The 26,896-nt window shown below is 37.9% G+C and overlaps 1 protein-coding gene across 1 annotated transcript in view; it reads right to left on the bottom strand.

Moving 5' to 3' along the window:
* Positions 1 to 26,896, bottom strand: part of LOC137130186 (uncharacterized) — a 46,667-nt gene that overhangs the window by 8,766 nt on the left and 11,005 nt on the right. Inside the window, exons 3-16 of the mRNA XM_067510006.1 lie at positions 26,732 to 26,843; positions 26,125 to 26,532; positions 25,580 to 25,900; positions 25,169 to 25,468; positions 24,131 to 24,242; positions 23,425 to 23,491; positions 21,970 to 22,393; positions 11,330 to 11,650; positions 10,861 to 11,160; positions 9,704 to 9,997; positions 9,489 to 9,600; positions 8,850 to 8,901; positions 6,861 to 7,209; positions 3,594 to 3,694 (exon numbers count right to left, since the gene is read on the bottom strand). Of these exons, the coding sequence (XP_067366107.1) occupies positions 3,594 to 3,694; positions 6,861 to 7,209; positions 8,850 to 8,901; positions 9,489 to 9,600; positions 9,704 to 9,997; positions 10,861 to 11,160; positions 11,330 to 11,650; positions 21,970 to 22,393; positions 23,425 to 23,491; positions 24,131 to 24,242; positions 25,169 to 25,468; positions 25,580 to 25,900; positions 26,125 to 26,532; positions 26,732 to 26,843 (3,273 nt within the window). The remainder of the gene's footprint in view (positions 1 to 3,593; positions 3,695 to 6,860; positions 7,210 to 8,849; positions 8,902 to 9,488; positions 9,601 to 9,703; positions 9,998 to 10,860; positions 11,161 to 11,329; positions 11,651 to 21,969; positions 22,394 to 23,424; positions 23,492 to 24,130; positions 24,243 to 25,168; positions 25,469 to 25,579; positions 25,901 to 26,124; positions 26,533 to 26,731; positions 26,844 to 26,896) is intronic.

Genomic DNA, 26,896 nt, shown 5'->3' with positions numbered 1-26,896 from the left:
TGGCTTCCCTGGCCAGGCCTCACAGCCTTGAACTGCCTGGACTGCAGCTATCATTCTATCACCATTGATAGAGGTGTGACGATTTGGGATTTGTTTGCTGTATTGAAGGCCATTATTCATCCCCAACTGTTTTTTCCTTGATCTGTATATTATTTTAACTATTTAATCATCTGCATTTATCTTATTGAATTGTTAGATCAATTAATATTCACCTTTAGATACTGGGTGATGCCTTGTTTATTCCTTTGGTGACAGAACACAGAGATCACTTATCTGGAGAACAGCTCTTTGATATGTGACTGATTAATTAATTTGTTCTGATTAATCAACAATTAACTGTTTTTTACAGAATGATCTTTTATAACTGATCAGGTGCCCTATAACAAGGAGGAAGAAATTACTGATAATGTGCATTTTTGCTATATTATTTTGATGATTCAGTGGAACACCTATTATTAATAGTAATATTGATATGATTAATCATTAAATATAAACAGCATTTTCAATGCAAGAAATCCCAGAGAAGCTGGCTGAAAGGTCTCATTGGAGACTTGTCAGTCTAGAGGCTGGGCGATGACGTCATACTCAGATGATTGGTCTGTTTTTTTTAGTGACATGTAAGTTCTATCCTCTTGATTTGGTTTTACATTTTTCCTTTTGTTCCTTTGCATAATAAACAGTGGACCATTAACTGCTGTTTCACATACTTTCAAAAAATAAAATACACATGTGGAAACTTACCAAAGGTACAATTTGTAGATGAGGCAGTAGTTCACACTGAGAGATACAGCAGCAATGGTCCAGGGAAGAACTACACTAGGTCCATGATGTTTCACAAGATCTGCTGTAAGAAATAACATAATAGCTGATGTGACACAGAGAACAACATGTAAAATGAAGCTGTGTGTATGAAGGTTGGTGTGTTACTTAAAGTGAATTTGTTGAGCTTTGAAAATGCTGTTTTCTAATCTGAAGATTTTAACATTATGATTATTTTTCTAACAAATAAATCAGTAATACTACACTGCTACGTGAACATAATTGTCAGCTTTATTGCATCAACATATTATGGACATGTTTAGCAGCACAGAGCATAACAGGAAGCATGAGAACATTTAGAAAATGTTAGAAAAGTCTCTTTGTACCAAACTGCTGTCAGACTGATGAACATTTACCTTCTTGCTCTACTCTTTATATTACATTTTTATTGCTAATGTAAGACTCAACATTAGTGTTGCTGTAATCTTTTACAGTTACGGCCACAGTGGTGCTTGTGATAATGACACAAGCACCACATACCAATACAAAAAAATGTATTTGTTAAACATTAAGAAATATCAAAAAATAGAACATATGGTAAAACAATCTGTAAAAGGAGAAAGGATATAGGCTCAGTCACTACTATTGTAGTGTTATGCCCCTGGTCTAGGGGAACCTAGACATAACATGATGTGCCCCACCTCTGCTTCCATTCCCAAACAAAACCAGACCAAGTGTTGTAAACGGTAGCTATTTTATTTACTCCGGACGTGAGCAATGCCCAAAACAAAAACTCTAACACCATCCCTGGCTACCTGGTGCTCAATATTTTACAGTGAGTTATATTTACAATTCTTTACAGAAATATCCAAATCCACAAAAACAAAGTGCAGAGCTCCCTGTGAGTCTAGTTGAGAGTCGCGTACAGAATAGTGGGTTGGTTGGGAGTAGCAGAGGTGGACCAGCTGGGGCTGCTGGCATCTTGGTATAAATGGAGAAGGCCGCTCCATTCTGTCCAATCAGGTGGCGACATTGAGTTCGAATGGCCCAATCCGTGCCGACCACCTGTGGCTCAACCCCGACCCCCACCCCCCTCAGACACACCCACACAAAACACACCCACACAAAAACACAGGAGGAGGAGAAAAAGACAACATAATGACACACATAATGACTCGGGTCATAACAGTAGTTCTCACTGGTCTCCACCGGATGAACTTTCATAGATTTAATGCTTAAAAATCAGCTGGATTAACACAGATTCTTCAGAGGCTAACCTGTAAAATTATATTTTACTATAATTGTACAAGTAACACATTGAGTCTGTAGTGGATGTTTGTACTGGATACCTGACACATTAAAGGTATTTTTAGAATGGAATGTGTAGCCATCTTTCTTTAGCTTTAAATTAAACAAAAACAAAAAAAAGAAAGAAAAAAAAGGTGGCACGGTGGAAGAATGGTTAGCCTCAAAGCAAGAAGGTCATGGGTTAAATCCCAAATGGACCAAACAGGGCTTCTGTGTGGAGTTTGCATGTTCTCCCCGTGTTTCCGTAGGTTTCCTCCGGGTTTCCCCCATCGCTAAAAACATGTGTCTTAGGGACCAGGTCAGTTTGGCCCATAGTAGCAGCACACTAACCCTCCACCTGATCACCTGACGCAATTTTGTTGTACACCTTGTATGTATAATGAGCAAAAATAGACTTTACCTTTACTCTTTCTTTTCACTGTAAAATCCATCAACTCTGAGCCAATATGATCCAGAGTCTGACTGGCTGAGGTCATTGATGATGGTGCTGCAGTTGCTGTGACTCAGGTCAGGCTCCAACAGTGACACTCGTCCTCTAAACAGAGACTGAACTTGTTCATTGTTAGTAGTGCTACATATCGATGGCCCAGGTTTATTGCACATTTGTTATGGATCACATTTGTACCAAGCTACAGCTGTGACGTTGACGTCGGCATCAGTAGAGAACGAACACGGTATAACAACACAGAGTCCAGTGTCTGTAGTTATTGGTTCTTTACTTAGGGACCAAAAAACAAAATTAAACAGAATGGAAATACTGCTTCTCTGCAACAACTTCCTTCTCACACTTTAAGTTGTTAAATTAGAACTATGATTAGCTACAAAGTGACTACAGTCTGTTTCATCAGTTTATATAAAGCTGCAAGTTGAACACACTGCAAAATCTATAGACATTTTTGTGTGTGTGTGTGTGTGTGTGTGTGTGTGCTAGAAGTCAGACAGGCTTTGCTGTAAAAGAGAACCTAATAAATTCTTGTAAAACACATTACCAAACGTTGCACACATTAAAATAAAAAGGTGATTTAAATCATTCGGATAAATTCCTGATTTAACCGTTTACATGAACATTGATTTGAAAAGGTGTGTGTTTACACGCTGAAAGCATTTGATCAGAATATCACTTATTTGACAAGCACAACAGCACTGCTCAGAAAATACAACAGGAGAGAACAGAAGTCAAGAATCAGAACAACAACACTGGAAAGACTTGACTACTTGCTACATGACTGTAATGTGCATGTATATCGGGTTAAGCCTTACACCACAGATTGACACTCGTTTCTGGGTCATCAAAAGCACCTCATTCTGACCTCCCACCACTAAATTTACTGCTTCCTCATTTTTGTTTTCTATCACCTCTCCCTCCTCACCACCAACTTCTTCTCTTTCCTCTTTAAACCTGTTGTTCATTTTTTGTGAGGTCGGTTAAGTGCTCATTATACCACACCTCAAGTTTGCAAGTTGCAACTGTCTTCTGCAAACATGAAGTGCATAAAGAAGAAGAAGTTACATTAATTATACTTTACCAGACATCGACTGCTTGTACGTGCAGACTGGAAGCATCCAGTTTCAATAATGCAGAAGTACAAAGCAGCCTTGAACAGTCGGACATTTCTGCATACGTCAGCTGCATAAGGCAGAACAACTTAACAAAAATGGTCCAGTTTTTAGCTTTTTAAATGACTTTGATTTTAAATCTTCTGATACTGGATTGTGTTGGATGCCGATAAGTGGATAATACAGAGAATGAGAACTATTTGACTTTCTATCAGTCTACAGTTCTCACATGTCACTGTTACATTTGTATCCAAAGTCCAGTTTGTGATGGGATGTTTGGACCTTTGTTCATGATTCCAGGCTCTTTCACACCTTTGAGAAACATTTGAATTGAATGTAATAGACATCAATTGCGTCATTATTATCAATATGGACTTGTGGTTTGACCTGGAATTCTGGATTTTTCCCAGTGGAGTTTCAACAGTGATGTCTTCTTTGTGACTCTGCTCTGTTCTTCCTCTTGTCACTTCTCAAACTTTCTCCTTTGTGTGAAGGTATTACATAATAAACCTTGTAATAATAATAATAGCTTTATTTATAAAGCATTTATCAAAGTACAAAGTGCTGTACAGTAAAAAGGGAAAAATGAAAAAATAAATCAATACAATTTGGGTAAATATATTGTAGCGACCCGAAGCTTATGGGAGATAACTGTGGGAAGCAGCGAGGCTGAAGCTAAGGCCCTAACTGACTTAGCTAACTAAGCTAATGGACTAGCTTGAGTGCTAACGGAATAACACGAGAGCAAATTTGTACAAAATAGCAGGCAGAAAGAAAAAGACTTCTGCTACAAAATTCGAACGACTCCAAATGTCTTGAGATGTCTAACAGGAAGAAATAATACAAGACTTGCGTTTTATCAACTCACTGGTGAAGCGTAGATGACTAAGGTTAACTTTTGAACAACGCCTATCAGTGGCCGGTCACCGTGATGGCTACTCCTATACACAGCACTTTCCCTCTCGGTGCCGGCCAACACATATAACATGTATAACAAAACCAGGACGTCTGAACACACTAATAACAGTAATCCTAACACAAATCATACACATTAAACACAGAGACATATTCACATGGCGTTTACCCATAATTCCCCGGGGGTCACTGTGCCAGCCCCCAAACTAACCCACTTACCGGGCCGTTACAATATAAACTGAAAGAAAAGCACAAAGTAAAAGAAAATCAAGTGACATACATAGAATATACTATTTAAACTAAACCAGGAGTTTTACATCTCAGGAAAGGCAATTTGATAAAAATGTGTTTTAAGACGAGACTTAAAAGATGACAGTGAGTCAGACAGCCTGATTTCCTCACGCAGGTCATTCCACAGTTTTGGAGCCATGAAGGAAAATGTTCCATCCCCCTTGGTTTTTAACAGGGAAGTTGGAGCAAACAGTCCACTGTCTGATGATCTTAAGTTTTATAATGGCACATATGGTATTAAAATATCAGAAATGTCAGATGGAGCAAAACCATGCAGGGCTTTATAAGTAATCAGTAAAATCTTAAAATGTATCCTAAGATAAACAGGGAGCCAATGCAGAGACACATAACAAGGAGTAATGTGACTGAATGTCCCGGTTCTAGCTGCTGAGTTCTGAACAACTTGTAGGCGTTTTAGGTCCTTTTGACGACGTGAAGAAAATAGGCTATTGCAATAATCAAGACGAGAGGAAATAAAAGCATGAATAATAGTCTTAGCATCATTAAAAGTTAACATTGGTCTGATCTTTGGAAATATTACTAAGATTATAGAAGCAGGACTGATCTCGTTTAGTAATGTGATGCTCAAAACTCAAGTTGCAGTCAAATGAAACACCAAGATTTCTGGCAACTGGCTTAACGGATTTTAATAAAGGCCCTAAGGATGGCAGTATATTACTGGAAATATTTTGAGGTCCAATTATAAGAATTTCTGATTTATTTAATTTAATTTAAGAACATTTAAGGACATCCAATTTCTAATATCGGACATACAGCCTTGTAGAGAACTCAGCCTACTTATGGTCAATAGGAGTAATAGGGAGATACAGCTGTGCGTCATCAGCATAGCAGTGAAATGACATATTATGTCTGCGTATAACATCATCCAGTGGGAGCATGTAGAGTAAGAAAAGAATTGGACCAATTATTGATCCTTGGGGAACGTGATACTCAGAGGGGGAGAGGGATGACATATACTTCTCAATGGAAACACAAGATTTCCTATTTGACAAATATGAAGCAAACCAGTTTAAAAGCTGTGCCCAATGTACCCACCCAGTGCCTCAGTGTCTCCAACAGAATATTATGATCTACTGTGTCAAATGCAGCTCTTAAGTCCAACAGCACCAGAACAGAGCATAAGCCACAGTCAGCATTAATTTGAAGGTCATTTGTGAGACACAGGAGAGATGTCTCTGTGTTGTGGTTTTTGCAAACACCTGATTAGAACTTTTCAAAAATGTTATTTGTTTCCAAAACTGTTGGCAACTGCTGTGAGTCCAGTTTTTCTAGAATTTTAGAGACAAATGGCAATTTGGAAATGGGACGGTAGCTGTCCAGGAGAGAAGGATCAAGACCAGGTTTCGTTGAAACTGGCTGTATGCAGGCAACTTTGAAATAATCAGGGACACAACATTACTCAGTGATTTGTTCAATATGATAAGCAATTGTGGTGCTACACAGACTAAGACTTCCAGTAAAAACTTGGAATAATATCAAGTGGATTAGTTGATGCTTCCATATGCAAAATGGCATTAAGTAGCTTAGACAATATGTAATGGGGGAAAAATAATTCAGGGAGTTTCGATAAGGACAAACCACATCCAGAAATAAAGGATTTTGAGTGATACAACCGCTAATTTACTCCACTTTGGAAACAAAGTGTGACAAAACTTATTGCAATCAGCAACACAATTGGCAGAGGCATGAGGGGGTAGAGGGTTAACTGGCCTATCAACAGTATGAATGTACATTAATCTCATATTGCCATAAAATACTGTTTTTAAAGTGTGAAACACCTGTAAAGCAGTATACAAACAACCTTTGGTGTTACAATATTTGAATTGCCTCTGCCCTGTTTAGCAGTGATCCTCCCATGACATGGCCATTCGTGTATCAGAGCACAATTTCTGCATTATAATCAACCCATATTTTACACTCACTTTTCTTAATTTATTCTTCAGAACCTCCATTAAGTGGAATCTCCCCCATTATTTCATTAACATTAGAATACAGTGCCATATTCTCACCTCCCTCCACTTCTGGCTGAATAACCTGTTCTGAGTCGTTATCATCTACTATCATCACCACTGCCTCTTCATAAACCACCAACATCTCACTTTCTTCTCTGCCATTTTCTTGCTGGTCCATTGTTTTTTCTTTCTTAATCTCAGCATATTCTGTTTTGGTGATTTCTTGTGTCCCCTTGTCCTCTGTGGGACTCCTCCTTTTCAACTTGGAGACGTCGATGTCAGCGTACTCCGCTTCTTTTGGATTCATGTTATCTTCACCAGGTGCTAACGGCCAAGCAGCCTTAGCTCCTTCAGCTGCCTGTTGGTTGTTGCTTCCATTATGAGTTGTTGCTTGATCAGGATTATCCTGTAAAGTAAAACACAGAAATGATACCAGACAAAACTTAAGTACCTCGATAAAATTTCAAAAAAATACAAAAGTAATTTTTAGCACTGTTTAATTAGGGTTTATCTTGCACTTTATAGGAAAGGACAAAGGAGACTCTATGAGGAGACTAAGGTCTTTTGGAGTGCAAGGAGCAAGGACCTTCTTTGACTCTGTGCTTGGCTGGGGTTAGGGGCTGGTGGCCAGCTATGGGACAGGGACACAGACTACAGCTGTTAAACCTCCTCTGTCCTTTAAGGAGGGAGAAAAACACAAACACAGATACATCCTGTAACTATAGCCCCTTTCACACATGCAGTGGAATTCTGATATTATCCTGACTTTTTGTACGAGTGGGTGTATGTGTGAACGAAAATGTCATAATAAAACTTATTTTCTTTTCAGCTGTTTCCTTTCAGGAGTCGCCACAGCGAATCATGCGCCTCCATCAAACCCTATTCTGCATCCTCTTCTCTCACACCAACTAACTTCATGTCCTCTCTCACTACATCCATAAATGTCCTCTTTGGTCTTCGTCTAGACCTCCTACCTGGCAGCTCCAACCTCAGCATCCTTCTACCGATATATTCACAGTTTTTCCTCTGAACATGTCCAAACCACCTCAATCTGGTCTCTCTGACTTTATCTCCAACACATCTAACATGAGCTGTCCCTCTGATGTCCTCATTCCTGATGCTGTCCATCCTCGTCACTTATTCTCTCACTCGTCACTCTTTTATCGCACAACACACACTTTTCTCCAGCCGTTACAACCTGCTTGCAAATGCCTCTTCACCTCTTTTCCAAACTCTCCATTGCTCTGAACATAAGTACTTAAAGTCCTGCACCTTCTTCACCTCTGTAACCTCAGTGTCCCTCTCATTCACACACGTATTTTGTATTGCTGTGGTTAACCTTCATTTAGGTTCCTTGAAACTTCATGTTTAGGAAAAAATTGCTGTTCTGATGCCTCTTGAATGATACTGGATAACTCTTCTACTCCAGTACATTGTTGGTGTACAGATACAGTACTACTGGTACAGTACATTGTGACAGGGACTAGATGTGCTCATGTAACTCTGTAACTCTGAGTGTAAGCTGGGCTCCACCTACAGACCATATACTTTCATCACAAGACAAATGAAGAACTGATTGTGCACTGTTTAGTTTAGTGTTCTTGCCTTCTTTGGTTCATCATTTAGTCCTGGACGTTTTAGTATGTGCATTTTTCCTGTGCTTTTGCAGTGGATTTTTGTTTCTTTGCCTTTTTGTCAGTAAAACCCTTTTTTATTATCCCTCCTCTCACCATCACCTCCCCCCAGTTTCTTAATGTTTTGCTGCACATTTTCACATTTTGCTGCAGTAACATGGAAATTTACACACCATGGGACGAATAAAGGTTTATCTCATCTCACATAACAATGCACTGTACGAATACCGTGACCAAAATGCAGACCTGATCTTGACTATGATCGATTACATTTGACTAGAACCTGTTTAGTTTAAGTCTCTGTGTTGAAAAGAAACGAAAATGATAGAAGTGGAAGACAAATACCTAATTAACTGTATCATTTCTGTATCATAGCCACATGTGATAATAGAAATAAAAGTGATACAATTACCAGTTGACCTGCCTGAGTGGTCACCATCTCCACATTCTCAGTCAGACTTTTTCTAGAAAAAAAATTATATAAAATGACAAAAATTAATACATAATGTAGTTAAAAGCACTATGAAAACTGGGTTTTAAAGTAGGTTGATGAAAAACAAAGTGGTCATTTAGGTGTGACAGTCGCTCAGCAGCAAGAGCAGTCAAATTATGTCAAATCATTGTATGACTGTTGATGACTATTTGCTCTACAACAGTCAGGTAATGTGTCCAGAGTGTATCACACCTCTTGTGCAGCAGTGAGAGGTAGGATATAAATGGACAAATAACAAAACATTCAGTTCAAGTTTGGGTAAAATCAGTATTTTGTTCAGTTCAACAATCTACACAATAACAAAAAACATGTCAAGACATGTCACGTTTCTTGTCTCTACAATCTGAATACGTATTCTACATGTGTATCCAGGTAGAACAGAGAAATGTTATGAATATACCTCAGGAAAATCTTGTATTTAAGTAAAGTGCAAATGATGTAAATTGAACAGTATGACACAGTAAATATACTAAAACACATGCTACTGTACAATATAACCAAAATTACAGGATAAAAAATCCTGGAAAAAAATGCAATGGAACAATAGTGAAACTATACCTGATGCATTTCCTTGCTGAACAGGTGATGGTTGCAGAAAGAAGAATCCCAATGAGAAATGCTGGAATGACCTGTAGCCACTTAATGTTTATTAATAAACCTGTGAGGGAATCTGAAGTCAAGTGGGAAAAAATAATTATGGTCACAGCATTTTCCTTGTTGTTCTTGGTGATAATATAAGAGAACAAGCAGTTACAGTAGGTAGCAGCACTTACAGTGATCTTTACCGTCTTGTTGTGAGACATTTTTCACTGAGAGGTTGTGTTTGGTTTGTCCATTGTCATTGCTGCTGACACACTCAAAACTGGTTTTGCTCTGAGCCATCAGAGAAAGTCTGATGCTGCTGTTGACTGTGTGGTTTGACACAGTGGTAGTGACAGAATACTCAGTGTGGTTCTCCAACAGAGGCCATTTGATGGTGGGTAAAGGAAGCCCCTCACTGATACACACACAGGTCAGGACGTCCAACTGCTTCACACATCTAGAGTCATTTAAGATCTTTGGACCAACTGAAAACACAAACACAATATCAGAATCACAGTTAACATACAGTAAAATGCTTTTGTGGGGTTTTGTTAGAACCATGTTTAGTCCATGTGATAACAGATGGAGGGAAACTTTTAACAGTACATGTCAGATTTAAAGCATCACCCTCCTTAACAGTTTTTATTCCAGAAATTAAAGCTTTCTGCACATCTTTAAGAGAAAAATCCAGAAAAACTATTAGAGTTTATCTGGGAAAATAATTAAGGCCCAGATTGAGCTTGAAAACAATTGGAAACTTTTAAAATGTCTTGATGACCTAAAGATAAAATAATGAAGAACCTACTGGAACTGTATTTGTTTTCAAAGAGCATTTGCAAAATGTACTCACATGTTGTTACATTAACTATTTTGGTTGGTGTTCAGATATTTTTCTGTACAGCTGAACTGTCCATAACTGTCTAATGTCATATTATAGATTCTGGCCCAACATGCTTTTGTGATTTGTTTTAATTTTTATGATAAAAAACTCAGATGTATCTATGTAATAACAGATGCAGGTTAGAGCTTCACCAGTCTTCAGTTTGTATTTCTGTTTAATTTCAGTTCCTTAACATCTAAGAAAATATGGCTCAAAATATACTCGAGTAGAACAATTATTATTTTAACACATTGATTAGTTTCAGAGTATCTACACTAAGCTTTGTGCTGTGTTTTCTATTTTATGATGAATGTACAGTTTGCTGTACTCACAGTTTACAGTATTAATGACTGCATGTAAATTCCTAACAGTAAAGTTGGCACCTGCACTCATGTCAGTGTCACTAACATAAGAAAACATACAGTAGTAACTATTAGCCATCACAAACACAGTTTAAAATCTACTTACATGTCACTGTTACATCAGTGACTTGTTTCTTCAGGGTGTTGTTCAGATGTTTTGCTGTGCAGATGTACTGTCCAGAATGGTCTGCTGTCACATTAGAGATGGAAAGAGCGGCCATTCCAGTTTGTTTCTGAGGTTCAGTGTCTTTCTGCAGATTAGCTTCTGTTCTGTTCTGCATGTTTTGGTCAGAAAGTTTTGTCCACATGACAAATGAAGGAGGGAAACTTTCAACACTGCAGGTTAGATTCAGAGTCTCACCCTCCTTTACACTTGTTTTCCCAGTGATTTTAACTTCCTTCACATCTATAAGACAACATGTAATATGTATTAAATACAATTTCATAACAACCCTAAACTCCCCACTTTCCTGTAGGATCATTGACTGTAAAATTGACACAGTTCAGATTAACTATATGACAGTGTATCTCTAACATGTATGTAGATGGAAAAGTTTCAGCTTCGTTTTACTTACAGGACACATTCAGAGTCACTGTCTCCTCTGTTATTATGTTTCCTGTGAACCTGACCTTACAGGTGACCTCTGTGCCATGGTGCTCAGCTGAAGGGTCAAAGGTCAAAGCTGAGCTGTGTCTCTGTGTGAAAGCAGTCAGATTCTCAGTCTTGAAATCAGTGATGTTTCCTGTGATGTGAGAATCATTAACTCCTGCTCTTCTCCATGTCCAGGTAATTTCAGGAGCAGATCCAGAGCAGAGACCAGGAGCAGTGCAGGTCAATGTGGCCTGATGTCCCTCTGTCAGTGGAGGCATCATCACTGTGGGCTTCTGACTCAGACCTAATGGAGAGTAGAGAGCAGTCTGAGGATTGTCACTTACATTTAGACAAAAATAATCTGATACGTTAAACATTTTTATGGAGCAATAGGTAGAAGTGATGTTACTTATGTAACTACTGCAGTTCCTACTCACTGCCCACAGAGGTGGTTTAATGCCAAACATTACTTCATGTACCATTAAGACTATAAATAGATCTAAATGTATTTATTATAGTTCTTCATACCTTTAACAGAGACTGTTGCTCTTGGAGTGAATGTAAATCCATCCTGTTTCCCAGATAATAAACCATTAACTCTGAGCTGATATGATCCAGAGTCTGACTCCTTGAGGTCATTGATGATGATGCTGCAGTTGTTTTGACTTATTTCAGGCTCCAAGAGTGAAACTCGTTCTCTAAACTCAGACTGAACATTTTGGTTGTTCTTGTTACTGTGAAATATCATGTCTGTTCCTGTACATCTTGTTTTAGATGGTTCACATCTGAACCAAACTACATATTGGGGTGTAAAGTCAGGATCAGTAATGAAAGAACACGGTATCACAACACAGAGTCCAGCCTCTGCTGTTATTTCACCTTCAATAAGACGGATACAGAAATTATAACGACAGGATGGACGTCCCAGTGATGCTTCTGTTAACACAAAAAGAACAAGAAAATCAACACAATATCACATTACCAAATGAAATGTATTTAATGATGCAGATAAGCTGCTCCTCTTGATAAACACTACTTGATAACCAATGAGTCATTTAAATAACTACACTACACGTATAAAGTAAGTGAATAGGTGCTGTGAGTAAAGCTACTATTGAGCTACTAAAGTCAAGGAGGAAAATGAACAGGTCTACATCTAACTTGTACGTATGACAGGAAAACATATGTAAGTACATTTGTCATTATATATTTCAAACTGCTTTGCTTATATCATAACAATCACAAGATTACAATGAAGTTTAATACCTGTATCAGCATTGCTGCTTCTCACAGAGAAAAGCAGAGTCGCCCAGATGAAAACTTTCATTCTGATTTGCAGTTTGAGACAGTCAGTCTCTCCCACCGGACAAACTTTGCACTAAAATGCAGTATAAATAAGGGTGTGAATAAGAGTCATGTACCACAGGAACCTGTGTAAATTATTCTAAGTAACAAAGAATCTCTGAGCTGATATGATCTAGAGTCTGAGCTCATTAACATTGATGCTGCAGGTTTTTTTTAGACTCAGGTCCAACAGAGACACTTGTCCTCTTAAACCACACTTTTTCAGAGTTACTAGAGTTAAACATCGATGGTCCAGGTTGTGTAGTTGTATCACATGCTGAATTTGGCCTGAAATAGTGAATGAACATGGTAAAACAACCCAGAGTCCAGCCTCTGTGGGTATTAGACTTTCACTATTTATATTTGCAGTATTGTTGGTTTCTAAAAGAAAAAAATAATGAAGAGAAAGAAAAGTTTCACTTGTATTTCCATTAACAACACAATTGTTGTCAACAGCTCTAAAAGACAAATAGCTGTATCATCACAAAAATGACAATATAGCTGCAAACTCTGAGTTAGTGTCGTTGTCTCTCACAGAGAAGCACAGAGTTACTAAGACCAACAAAAACGTCCTAATTTAAGATGACAGACAGTAAGACAGTAAGTCTCCTTCTTAACAGGACAAACCGTTTATGTTAGAACCATAAAACACATGAGCACAGCACATGCAAAGATCCAATCAGGGATCTGACTAACATGTTAGGAGTTGTGAGTCCTTGAAATGTTTTATTTTGAAGCACTTTATGATCTGTTTAAGAGAGCAGTGAAATGAATAAACTTTATCACAAAAACAACTGAAAATATAGTTCACAATTTAAACCCACATAAAATAAATGTTACCTCTTTGTCCTGTTCTCTAGCTCCTTTCTCTCCTCTGCTCTGAAGTGTGTCTCTCTTCCTCATCATGTTGTAGTTTTCTCTCTTTGCAATACAAGACGTTTCCAGGAAGTTGTTTACACACTGCTGGTCATTAATTCATCTCTGCTTAGACTGTTACACTTAAACCTACAATCACCTGATATCACATAATATTATTTATGCATCCGTTTGGGAATATGCCAGTGTGTACTGAATAATGAGAGAAAATAAAGTAGCACTTACTGCATGTGGCCTTTAAATAAATCCTGTCTCCTGCTACAGTACATTGTATAATATGTTCTATGTCCAGTATAACGATGGAAGCATCACTGAATGCTCTGTATTACTGGGTGATGTTGGTGGTGTTTGCTAAATCATGAAATAACTTCCACAGAACATTTATTCATAAATTCTAAAAAACAATAACTATTTATAATTAGGTGAATAAAATTCTTTCACAATTAAAAAGAAAATTCTTGTTTTTAAATTCGGCTGCATGCTGATCTTTTGGTTTAATGGTTTGAGCTAATTTATATTCAAAGGTCTCATAAAAAAAAAACAAATTAAACAAAATGAAACCACTGCTTTTTCTATAACAACTTCCTTTTCAAACTTGAATTTGCACAATTAGAACTTTGCATGATACTTTTATGAAAGATTTTTGTAACACATCAACTAGTGTACAGGTGTGTTTGAGTGTATCATCAGTACTGAGCTAAGCTGCAGCTGTCACCAAGAACACTGTTGCCCCAGTTGGGAATAATTCTCCATCCTTGGAGTCTGGATTCCAAGGTCAAACTTGTCAATTCTGGATTGGTTTACTCAGTATTGAGAAATGTCCCTTTGTCATTTAAGCCTGGTGTGGTCTTCTAATTCTGCAAGATCCCTTTGTCCCAAGGGTCAAAAATGACCCGCCATCACTAAACCTCTATTATAAAGCAGCAGAATTTTGCAGAAGAAACAACCTCATCTTTTATCACAAACTCTGTGACTGTGTAGGTTCCCCTCCCCTCAGTGTGCAGTGCATTAATATTCAATGTTCTTTCTGCTGCTGTTGAGACGATTTTCTGGGCATGGGAAACAGTATATCTTGTTGGCTCTGGGGGCATCTTCACGACATTTTCTCTTGCCCTTGCTGCCCTGTGGTAAAGACCACCATGTTTTTTTGCTGATCTTTGCCAAAAAAGTTTGTCAGCTTCTGTACTCTTTCCTATCTTCTACTTCAGTGTGTGTTGGAGTGTGTGTGTGTGTTGGAGTTTGTGTGTGTGTGTCTGCCAGTGTGTCTGTGATTTGTCTGTAGTTTTTGTGGTGTATAAATAGCTTTATAACTGGCAGCTGAAAATTGAACCTTAAACAATCTTTGAACCCTTGCTGTGTAAAGTCTGCATGAAAATATGAAAATAGAAAATGGTTCATTGTTTCTAAAGTTTGGGTCATTTTAGAACAAGTTTCCTTTACTTAAATTTCAAGTTGAAAAAACAAAAATGAACAATTATTTTATCCACTGAAATTCCAAAAGAAAACAATGAACCAGTTAACTTGTTTACCGCTTTTCTCTGAGTGAGGAGACCATCTTTCCACATGTTACATATTCTTTATGTAAGTGGGAAATGTCAGTGTGTGGATGCTTCTTTAAGACACACTGGCTTCCCTGGCCAGGCCTCACAGCCTTGAACTGCCTGGACTGCAGCTATCATTCTATCACCATTGATAGAGGTGTGACGATTTGGGATTTGTTTGCTGTATTGAAGGCCATTATTCATCCCCAACTGTTTTTTCCTTGATCTGTATATTATTTTAACTATTTAATCATCTGCATTTATCTTATTGAATTGTTAGATCAATTAATATTCACCTTTAGATACTGGGTGATGCCTTGTTTATTCCTTTGGTGACAGAACACAGAGATCACTTATCTGGAGAACAGCTCTTTGATATGTGACTGATTAATTAATTTGTTCTGATTAATCAACAATTAACTGTTTTTTACAGAATGATCTTTTATAACTGATCAGGTGCCCTATAACAAGGAGGAAGAAATTACTGATAATGTGCATTTTTGCTATATTATTTTGATGATTCAGTGGAACACCTATTATTAATAGTAATATTGATATGATTAATCATTAAATATAAACAGCATTTTCAATGCAAGAAATCCCAGAGAAGCTGGCTGAAAGGTCTCATTGGAGACTTGTCAGTCTAGAGGCTGGGCGATGACGTCATACTCAGATGATTGGTCTGTTTTTTTTAGTGACATGTAAGTTCTATCCTCTTGATTTGGTTTTACATTTTTCCTTTTGTTCCTTTGCATAATAAACAGTGGACCATTAACTGCTGTTTCACATACTTTCAAAAAATAAAATACACATGTGGAAACTTACCAAAGGTACAATTTGTAGATGAGGCAGTAGTTCACACTGAGAGATACAGCAGCAATGGTCCAGGGAAGAACTACACTAGGTCCATGATGTTTCACAAGATCTGCTGTAAGAAATAACATAATAGCTGATGTGACACAGAGAACAACATGTAAAATGAAGCTGTGTGTATGAAGGTTGGTGTGTTACTTAAAGTGAATTTGTTGAGCTTTGAAAATGCTGTTTTCTAATCTGAAGATTTTAACATTATGATTATTTTTCTAACAAATAAATCAGTAATACTACACTGCTACGTGAACATAATTGTCAGCTTTATTGCATCAACATATTATGGACATGTTTAGCAGCACAGAGCATAACAGGAAGCATGAGAACATTTAGAAAATGTTAGAAAAGTCTCTTTGTACCAAACTGCTGTCAGACTGATGAACATTTACCTTCTTGCTCTACTCTTTATATTACATTTTTATTGCTAATGTAAGACTCAACATTAGTGTTGCTGTAATCTTTTACAGTTACGGCCACAGTGGTGCTTGTGATAATGACACAAGCACCACATACCAATACAAAAAAATGTATTTGTTAAACATTAAGAAATATCAAAAAATAGAACATATGGTAAAACAATCTGTAAAAGGAGAAAGGATATAGGCTCAGCCACTACTATTGTAGTGTTATGCCCCTGGTCTAGGGGAACCTAGACATAACATGATGTGCCCCACCTCTGCTTCCATTCCCAAACAAAACCAGACCAAGTGTTGTAAACGGTAGCTATTTTATTTACTCCGGACGTGAGCAATGCCCAAAACAAAAACTCTAACACCATCCCTGGCTACCTGGTGCTCAATATTTTACAGTGAGTTATATTTACAATTCTTTACAGAAATATCCAAATCCACAAAAACAAAGTGCAGAGCTCCCTGTGAGTCTAGTTGAGAGTCGCGTACAGAATAGTGGGTTGGTTGGGAGTAGCAGAGGTGGACCAGCTGGGGCTGCTGGCATCTTGGTATAAATGGAGAAGGCCGCTCCATTCTGTCCAATCAGGTGGCGACATTGAGTTCGAATGGCCCAATCCGTGCCGACCACCTGTGGCTCAACCCCGACCCCCACCCCCCTCAGACACACCCACACAAAACACACCCACACAAAAACACAGGAGGAGGAGAAAAAGACAACATAATGACACACATAATGACTCGGGTCATAACAGTAGTTCTCACTGGTCTCCACCGGATGAACTTTCATAGATTTAATGCTTAAAAATCAGCTGGATTAACACAGATTCTTCAGAGGCTAACCTGTAAAATTATATTTTACTATAATTGTACAAGTAACACATTGAGTCTGTAGTGGATGTTTGTACTGGATACCTGACACATTAAAGGTATTTTTAGAATGGAATGTGTAGCCATCTTTCTTTAGCTTTAAATTAAACAAAAACAAAAAAAAGAAAGAAAAAAAAGGTGGCACGGTGGAAGAATGGTTAGCCTCAAAGCAAGGTGGTCATGGGTTAAATCCCAAATGGACCAAACAGGGCTTCTGTGTGGAGTTTGCATGTTCTCCCCGTGTTTCCGTAGGTTTCCTCCGGGTTTCCCCCATCGCTAAAAACATGTGTCTTAGGGACCAGGTCAGTTTGGCCCATAGTAGCAGCACACTAACCCTCCACCTGATCACCTGACGCAATTTTGTTGTACACCTTGTATGTATAATGAGCAAAAATAGACTTTACCTTTACTCTTTCTTTTCACTGTAAAATCCATCAACTCTGAGCCAATATGATCCAGAGTCTGACTGGCTGAGGTCATTGATGATGGTGCTGCAGTTGCTGTGACTCAGGTCAGGCTCCAACAGTGACACTCGTCCTCTAAACAGAGACTGAACTTGTTCATTGTTAGTAGTGCTACATATCGATGGCCCAGGTTTATTGCACATTTGTTATGGATCACATTTGTACCAAGCTACAGCTGTGACGTTGACGTCGGCATCAGTAGAGAACGAACACGGTATAACAACACAGAGTCCAGTGTCTGTAGTTATTGGTTCTTTACTTAGGGACCAAAAAACAAAATTAAACAGAATGGAAATACTGCTTCTCTGCAACAACTTCCTTCTCACACTTTAAGTTGTTAAATTAGAACTATGATTAGCTACAAAGTGACTACAGTCTGTTTCATCAGTTTATATAAAGCTGCAAGTTGAACACACTGCAAAATCTATAGACATTTTTGTGTGTGTGTGTGTGTGTGTGTGTGTGTGCTAGAAGTCAGACAGGCTTTGCTGTAAAAGAGAACCTAATAAATTCTTGTAAAACACATTACCAAACGTTGCACACATTAAAATAAAAAGGTGATTTAAATCATTCGGATAAATTCCTGATTTAACCGTTTACATGAACATTGATTTGAAAAGGTGTGTGTTTACACGCTGAAAGCATTTGATCAGAATATCACTTATTTGACAAGCACAACAGCACTGCTCAGAAAATACAACAGGAGAGAACAGAAGTCAAGAATCAGAACAACAACACTGGAAAGACTTGACTACTTGCTACATGACTGTAATGTGCATGTATATCGGGTTAAGCCTTACACCACAGATTGACACTCGTTTCTGGGTCATCAAAAGCACCTCATTCTGACCTCCCACCACTAAATTTACTGCTTCCTCATTTTTGTTTTCTATCACCTCTCCCTCCTCACCACCAACTTCTTCTCTTTCCTCTTTAAACCTGTTGTTCATTTTTTGTGAGGTCGGTTAAGTGCTCATTATACCACACCTCAAGTTTGCAAGTTGCAACTGTCTTCTGCAAACATGAAGTGCATAAAGAAGAAGAAGTTACATTAATTATACTTTACCAGACATCGACTGCTTGTACGTGCAGACTGGAAGCATCCAGTTTCAATAATGCAGAAGTACAAAGCAGCCTTGAACAGTCGGACATTTCTGCATACGTGAGCTGCATAAGGCAGAACAACTTAACAAAAATGGTCCAGTTTTTAGCTTTTTAAATGACTTTGATTTTAAATATTCTGATACTGGATTGTGTTGGATGCCGATAAGTGGATAATACAGAGAATGAGAACTATTTGACTTTCTATCAGTCTACAGTTCTCACATGTCACTGTTACATTTGTATCCAAAGTCCAGTTTGTGATGGGATGTTTGGACCTTTGTTCATGATTCCAGGCTCTTTCACACCTTTGAGAAACATTTGAATTGAATGTAATAGACATCAATGGCGTCATTATTATCAATATGGACTTGTGGTTTGACCTGGAATTCTGGATTTTTCCCAGTGGAGTTTCAACAGTGATGTCTTCTTTGTGACTCTGCTCTGTTCTTCCTCTTGTCACTTCTCAAACTTTCTCCTTTGTGTGAAGGTATTACATAATAAACCTTGTAATAATAATGGCTTTATTTATAAAGCATTTATCAAAGTACAAAGTGCTGTACAGTAAAAAGGGAAAAATGAAAAAATAAATCAATACAATTTGGGTAAATATATTGTAGCGACCCGAAGCTTATGGGAGATAACTGTGGGAGGCAGCGAGGCTGAAGCTAAGGCCCTAACTGACTTAGCTAACTAAGCTAATGGACTAGCTTGAGTGCTAACGGAATAACACGAGAGCAAATTTGTACAAAATAGCAGGCAGAAAGAAAAAGACTTCTGCTACAAAATTCGAACGACTCCAAATGTCTTGAGATGTCTAACAGGAAGAAATAATACAAGACTTGCGTTTTATCAACTCACTGGTGAAGCGTAGATGACTAAGGTTAACTTTTGAACAACGCCTATCAGTGGCCGGTCACCGTGATGGCTACTCCTATACACAGCACTTTCCCTCTTGGTGCCGGCCAACACATACACCATGTGTAACAAAACCAGGATGTCTGAACACACTAATAACAGTAATCCTAACACAAATCATACACATTAAACATGGAGACATATTCACATGGCGTTTACCCATAATTCCCCGGGGGTCACTGTGCCAGCCCCCAAACTAACCCACTTACCGGGCCGTTACAATATAAACTGAAAGAAAAGCAAAAAGTAAAAGAAAATCAAGTGACATACATAGAATATACTATTTAAACTAAACCAGGAGTTTTACATCTCAGGAAAGGCAATTTGATAAAAATGTGTTTTAAGACGAGACTTAAAAGATGACAGTGAGTCAGACAGCCTGATTTCCTCAGGCAGGTCATTTCACAGTTTTGGAGCCATGAAGGAAAATGTTCCATCCCCCTTGGTTTTTAACAGGGAAGTTGGAGCAAACAGTCCACTGTCTGATGATCTTAAGTTTCATAATGGCACATATGGTATTAAAATATCAGAAATGTCAGATGGAGCAAAACCATGCAGGGCTTTATAAGTAATCAGTAAAATCTTAAAATGTATCCTAAGATAAACAGGGAGCCAATGTAGAGACACATAACAAGGAGTAATGTGACTGAATGTCCCGGTTCTAGCTGCTGATTTCTGAACAACTTGTAGGCGTTTTAGGTCCTTTTGACGACGTGAAGAAAATAGGCTATTGCAATAATCAAGACGAGAGGAAATAAAAGCATGAATAATAGTCTTAGCATCATTAAAAGTTAACATTGGTCTGATCTTTGGAAATATTACTAAGATTATAGAAGCAGGACTGATCTCGTTTAGTAATGTGATGCTCAAAACTCAAGTTGCAGTCAAATGAAACACCAAGATTTCTGGCAACTGGCTTAACGGATTTTAATAAAGGCCCTAAGGATGGCAGTATATTACTGGAAATATTTTGAGGTCCAATTATGAGAATTTCTGATTTATTTAATTTAATTTAAGAACATTTAAGGACATCCAATTTCTAATATCGGACATATAGCCTTGTAGAGAACTCAGCCTACTTATGGTCAATAGGAGTAATAGGGAGATACAGCTGTGCATCATCAGCATAGCAGTGAAATGACATATTATGTCTGCGTATAACATCATCCAGTGGGAGCATGTAGAGTAAGAAAAGAATTGGACCAATTATTGATCCTTGGGGAACGTGATACTCAGAGGGGGAGAGGGATGACATATAATTGTCAATGGAAACACAAGATTTCCTATTTGACAAATATGAAGCAAACCAGTTAAAAAGCTGTGCCCAATGTACCCACCCAGTGCCTCAGTGTCTCCAACAGAATATTATGATCTACTGTGTCAAATGCAGCTCTTAAGTCCAACAGCACCAGAACAGAGCATAAGCCACAGTCAGCATTAATTTGAAGGTCATTTGTGAGACACAGGAGAGATGTCTCTGTGTTGTGGTTTTTGCAAACACCTGATTAGAACTTTTCAAAAATGTTATTTGTTTCCAAAACTGTTGGCAACTGCTGTGAGTCCAGTTTTTCTAGAATTTTAGAGACAAATGGCAATTTGGAAATGGGACGGTAGCTGTCCAGGAGAGAAGGATCAAGACCAGGTTTCGTTGAAACTGGCTGTATGCAGGCAACTTTGAAATAATCAGGGACACAACATTACTCAGTGATTTGTTCAATATGATAAGCAAGTGTGGTGCTACACAGACTAAGACTTCTAGTAAAAACTTGGAATAATATCAAGTGGACTAGTTGATGCTTCCATATGCAAAATGGTATTAAGTAGCTTAGACAGTGATGGGAGAGAAATAATTCAGGGAGTTTCGATAATGACAAACCACATCCAGAAATAAAGGATTTTGAGTGATACAACCGCTAATTTACTCCACTTTGGAACCAAAGTGTGACAAAACTTATTGCCATCAGCAACACAATTGGCAGAGGCATGAGGGGGTAGAGGGTTAACTGGCCTATCAACAGTATGAATGTACATTAATCTCATATTGCCTTAAAATATTGTTTTTAAAGTGTGAAACACCTGTAAAGCAGTATACAAACAACCTTTGGTGTTACAATATTTGAATTGCCTCTGCCCTGTTTAGCAGTGATCCTCCCATGACATGGCCATTCGTGTATCAGAGCACAATTTCTGCATTATAATCAACCCATATTTTACACTCACTTTTCTTAATTTATTCTTCAGAACCTCCATTAAGTGGAATCTCCCCCATTATTTCATTAACATTAGAATACAGTGCCATATTCTCACCTCCCTCCACTTCTGGCTGAATAACCTGTTCTGAGTCTTTATCATCTCCTATCATCACCACTGCCTCTTCATAAACCACCAACATCTCACTCTCATCTCTGCCATTTTCTTGCTGGTCCATTGTTTTTTCTTTCTTAATCTCAGCATATTCTGTTTTGGTGATTTCTTGTGTCCCCTTGTCCTCTGTGGGACTCCTCCTTTTCAACTTGGAGACGTCGATGTCAGCGTACTCCACTTCTTTTGGATTCATGTTATCTTCACCAGGTGCTGACGGCCAAGCAGCCTCATCTCCTTCAGCTGCCTGTTGGTCGTTGCTTCCATTATGAGTTGTTGCCTGATCAGCATTATCCTGTAAAGTAAAACACAGAAATGATACCAGACAAAACTTAAGTACCTCACTAAAATTTCAGTAAAGTACAAAAGTAGTTTTTAGCACTGTTTAATTAGGGGTTATCTTGCACTGTATAGGAAAGGACAACAGAGACTCTATGAGGAGACTAAGGTCTTTTGGAGTGCAAGGAGCAAGGACCTTCTTTGACTCTGGGCTTGGCCTCAGCCATCTTTTATGGTGTGGTCTGCTGGTGCAGCAGCTTTACTACTGTAGACAGGAAGAGACTGGATAAGTCTATCTGACTTTATCTCCAACACATCTAACATGAGCTCTCCCTCTGATGTCCTGATTCTTGATCCTGTCCATCCTCGTCACTCCCAAAGAGAAACTCAACATCTTAAGCTCTGCTACCTCCAGCTCTGCCTCCTGTCTTTTCTTCAGTGCCACTGTCTCTAAGCCGAACAACATCTGGTCTCACCACCGTCTTGATCACCTTTCCTTTCATTTCTGTGATACTCTTATCGCACAACAAACACTTTTCTCCACCTGTTCCAACCTGCTTGCAAATGCCTCTTCACCTCTTTTCCACATTCTCCATTGCTCTGAACCTAAGTACTTTAAGTTCTGCACCTTCTTCACCTCTGTAACCTCAGTGTCCCTCTCATTCACACACGTGTTCTTCATGTTTAGGAAAAGTTTGCTGTTCTCATGCCTCTTGAATGATACTGGATAACTCCTCTACTCCAGTACATTGTTGGTGTACAGATACAGTACTAGTGGTACAGTACATTGCCGCAGGGACTATGATGTGCTCATGCACTGGCTGCTGTTGTTTGCCATTTTGTCATCTTCCATAACAATGCACTATACAAATACTGTGACCAAAATGCAGACTTGATCTTGACCATGATCGATTATATTTGACTAGAACCTGTTTAGTTTAAGTCCCTTTGCTGAAAAGAAAGGAAAATAAAAGAAGTGGAAGACAAATACTTAATTAACTGCATCATTGCCACATGTGATAATAGAAATAAAAGTGATACAATTACCAGTTGAACTGCCTGAGTGGTCACCATCTCCACATTCTCAGTCAGACTTACAGAACTCTGATTTTTTCTAGAAATAATTTTTTATAAAATGACAAAAATTAACACATAATCTAGTTAAAAACACTATGTAAACTGGGTTTTAAAGTAGGTTGATGAAAAACAAAATGGTCATTTGGGTGTGACAGTCGCTCAGCAGCAAGAGCAGTCAAAATTATCTTTATTTCAATGACTGTTGATCACTATTTGCTCTACAACAGTCAGGTAATGTGTCCAGAGTGTATCACACCTCATGTGCAACAGCGAGAAGTAGGATATAAATGGAAAAATAACGAAACATTTACATGTTAAAGTTTGTGTATCTGTATATAAATCTGTATTTTGTTCACAACAATCACCATCAATCATCACAACAATCTACACATTTAAAAAACAGACATGAGGCTCGAGTTTGTTGTCTCTACAATCTGAATATGTATTCTACATGTGTATCCAGGTAGAACATAGAAATATTATGGATATACCTTGAGAAAAACTTGAATTTAAGTAAAGTGGAAAAGATGTAAAATGAAAAGTAAATACTATAAAATTACTAAAACACGTGCTACTGTACAATGTAAGAAAAATTATAGGACAAAAAGCCAAATTCCAGGATTAAAAATTCTGGGAAAAAAAGGCAGGTTCAGCAATGGAAGAATAGTAACTATACCTGATGCATTTCCTTGCTGAACAGGTGATGGTTGCAGAAAGAAGAATCCCAATGAGAAATGCAGGAATGACCTGTAGCCACTTAATGTTTATTAATAAACCTGTGAGGGAATCTGAAGTCAAGTGGGAAAAAATAATTATGGTCACAGCTGTTTCCTTGTTGTTCTTGGTGATAATGTAAGAGAAGAAGCAGTTACAGTAGGTAGCATCACTTACAGTGATCTTTAATGTGTAACGACATTTTTCATCGAGAAACTTCCAACAGTACAAATCAGATTTAAAGCATCACCCTCCTTAACAGTTGTTATTCCAGTAATTACAGGTTTATGCACATGTTTAGGAGAAAAATCCAGACAAACTATTAGAGTTTGTCTGAGAAAATCTTTTTTTTCTTAACATGAGCCCAGATTAAGAATGAAAAGAAAATTGGAAACCTTTAAAATATCTTGATGCCCTAAAGATAAATTAATGAAGAACCTACAGTAACTATATTTCCTTTCAAAGAGCATTTGCAAAATGTACTCACATGTTGTTACATTAACTATTTTGGTTGGTGTTCAGATATTTTTCTGTACAGATGAACTGTCCATTACTGTCTAATGTCATATTATAGATGCTGGCCCAACATGCTTTTGTGATTTGTGTTAATTTTTATGATAAAGGCTGCTGTTGGAGCTAGATGTAGTCCATGTAATAACAGATGCAGGTTAGAGCTTTAGCAATCTTCACTGTTGTGTTTCTGTTTAATTTCAGTTCCTTAACATCTAAGAAAATATGGCTCAAAATATACTCGAGTAGAACAATTATTATTTTAACACATTGATTAGTTTCAGAGTATCTACACTAAGCTTTGTGCTGTGTTTTCTATTTTATGATGAATGTACAGTTTGCTGTACTCACAGTTTACAGTATTTATGACTGCATGTAAATTCCTAACAGTAAAGTTGGCACCTGCACTCATGTCAGTGTCACTAACATAATAAGAAAACATACAGTAGTAACTATTAACCATCACAAACACAGTTCAAAATCTACTTACATGTCACTGTTACATCAGTGACTTGTTTCTTCAGGGTGTTGTTCAGATGTTTTGCTGTGCAGATGTACTGTCCAGAATGGTCTGCTGTCACATTAGAGATGGAAAGAGCGGCCATTCCAGTTTGTTTCTGAGGTTCAGTGTCTTTCTGCAGATTAGCTTCTGTTCTGTTCTGCATGTTTTGCTCAGAAAGTTTTGTCCACATGACAAATGAAGGAGGGAAACTTTCAACACTGCAGGTCAGATTCAGAGTCTCACCCTCCTTTAAATTTGTTTTCCCAGTGATTTTAACTTCCTTCACATCTATAAGACAACATGTAGAATGTATTTTGATAAATGAACACAGTTCAGCTTTATGACAGCACATCACATAGATGGTGAAAAAGGCAGATGTTTCAGATTAGTTTTACTTACAGGACACATTCAGAGTCACTGTCTCCTCTGTGGTCATGTTTCCTGTGAACCTGACCTTACAGGTGACCTCTGTGCCATGGTGTTCAGCTAAAGGCTCAAAGGTCAAAGTTGAGCTGTGTCTCTGTGTGACAGCAGTCAGATTCTCAGTCTTGAAATCAGTGATGTTTCCTATGATGTGAGAATCATTAACTCCTGCTCTTCTCCATGTCCAGGTAATTTCAGGAACAGATCCAGAGCAGAGACCAGGAGCAGTGCAGGCCAATGTGGCCTGATGTCCCTCTGTCAGTGGAGGAATCATCACTGTGGGCTTCTGACTCAGACCTAATGGAGATTAGATAGCAGTCTGAGGATTGTCACTTACATTTAGACAAAATTAATCTGATACGTAAAACATTTTTATGGAGCAATAGGTAGAAGTGATGTTACTTATGTAACTACTGCAGTTCCTACTCACTGCCCACAGAGGTCGTTTAATGCCAAACATTACTTCATGTACCATTAAGACTATAAATAGATGTAAATGTATTTATTATAGTTCTTCATACCTTTAACAGAGACTGTTGCTCTTGGAATGAATGTAAATCCATCCAGTTTCCCAGATAATAAACCATTAACTCTGAGCTGATATGATCCAGAGTCTGACTCCTTGAGGTCATTGATGATGATGCTGCAGTTCTTTTGACTTATTTTAGACTCCAACAGTGAAACTCGTTCTCTAAACTCAGACTGAACTTTTTGGTTGTTTTTATTAGTATGAAATATCATGTTTGATTCTGTACATTTTGGTTTAGATGGTTCACATCTGAACCAAACTATACTTCTGGATGTAAAACCAGGATCAGTAGAGAAAGAACACGGTATCACAACACAGAGTCCAGCCTCTGCAGTTATTTTACCTTCAATAAGACTGATACAGAAGTTATTAATACAGGATGGACGTCCCAGTGATGCTTCTGTTAACACAAAAAGAAAAAGAAAATGAACACAATATCACATTACCAAATGAAATGTATTTAATGATGCAGATAAGCTGCTCCTCTTGATAAACACTATTTTAAGATATGTAAATACATTTGTCATTATATTTTGTAAATTGCTTTGCTTATATCATTAACAATGGCATCAAAACAAGATTACAATGAAGTTGAATACCTGTATCAGCATTGCTGCTTCTCATTGAAACAAGCAGAGTCACCCAGATGAAAACTTTCATTCTGATTTGCAGTTTGAGACAGTCAGTCTCTCCCACGGGACAAACTTTGCACTAAAATGCAGAATAAATAAGGGGGTGAATAAGAGTCATCTACCACAGGAACC

This window comes from Channa argus, chromosome 7 (assembly GCF_033026475.1).
Source record: "Channa argus isolate prfri chromosome 7, Channa argus male v1.0, whole genome shotgun sequence".
NCBI lineage: Eukaryota > Metazoa > Chordata > Actinopteri > Anabantiformes > Channidae > Channa > Channa argus.
Note: the sequence above shows the minus strand (reverse complement) of the source record. Positions and strands in the feature narration are given on the sequence as shown.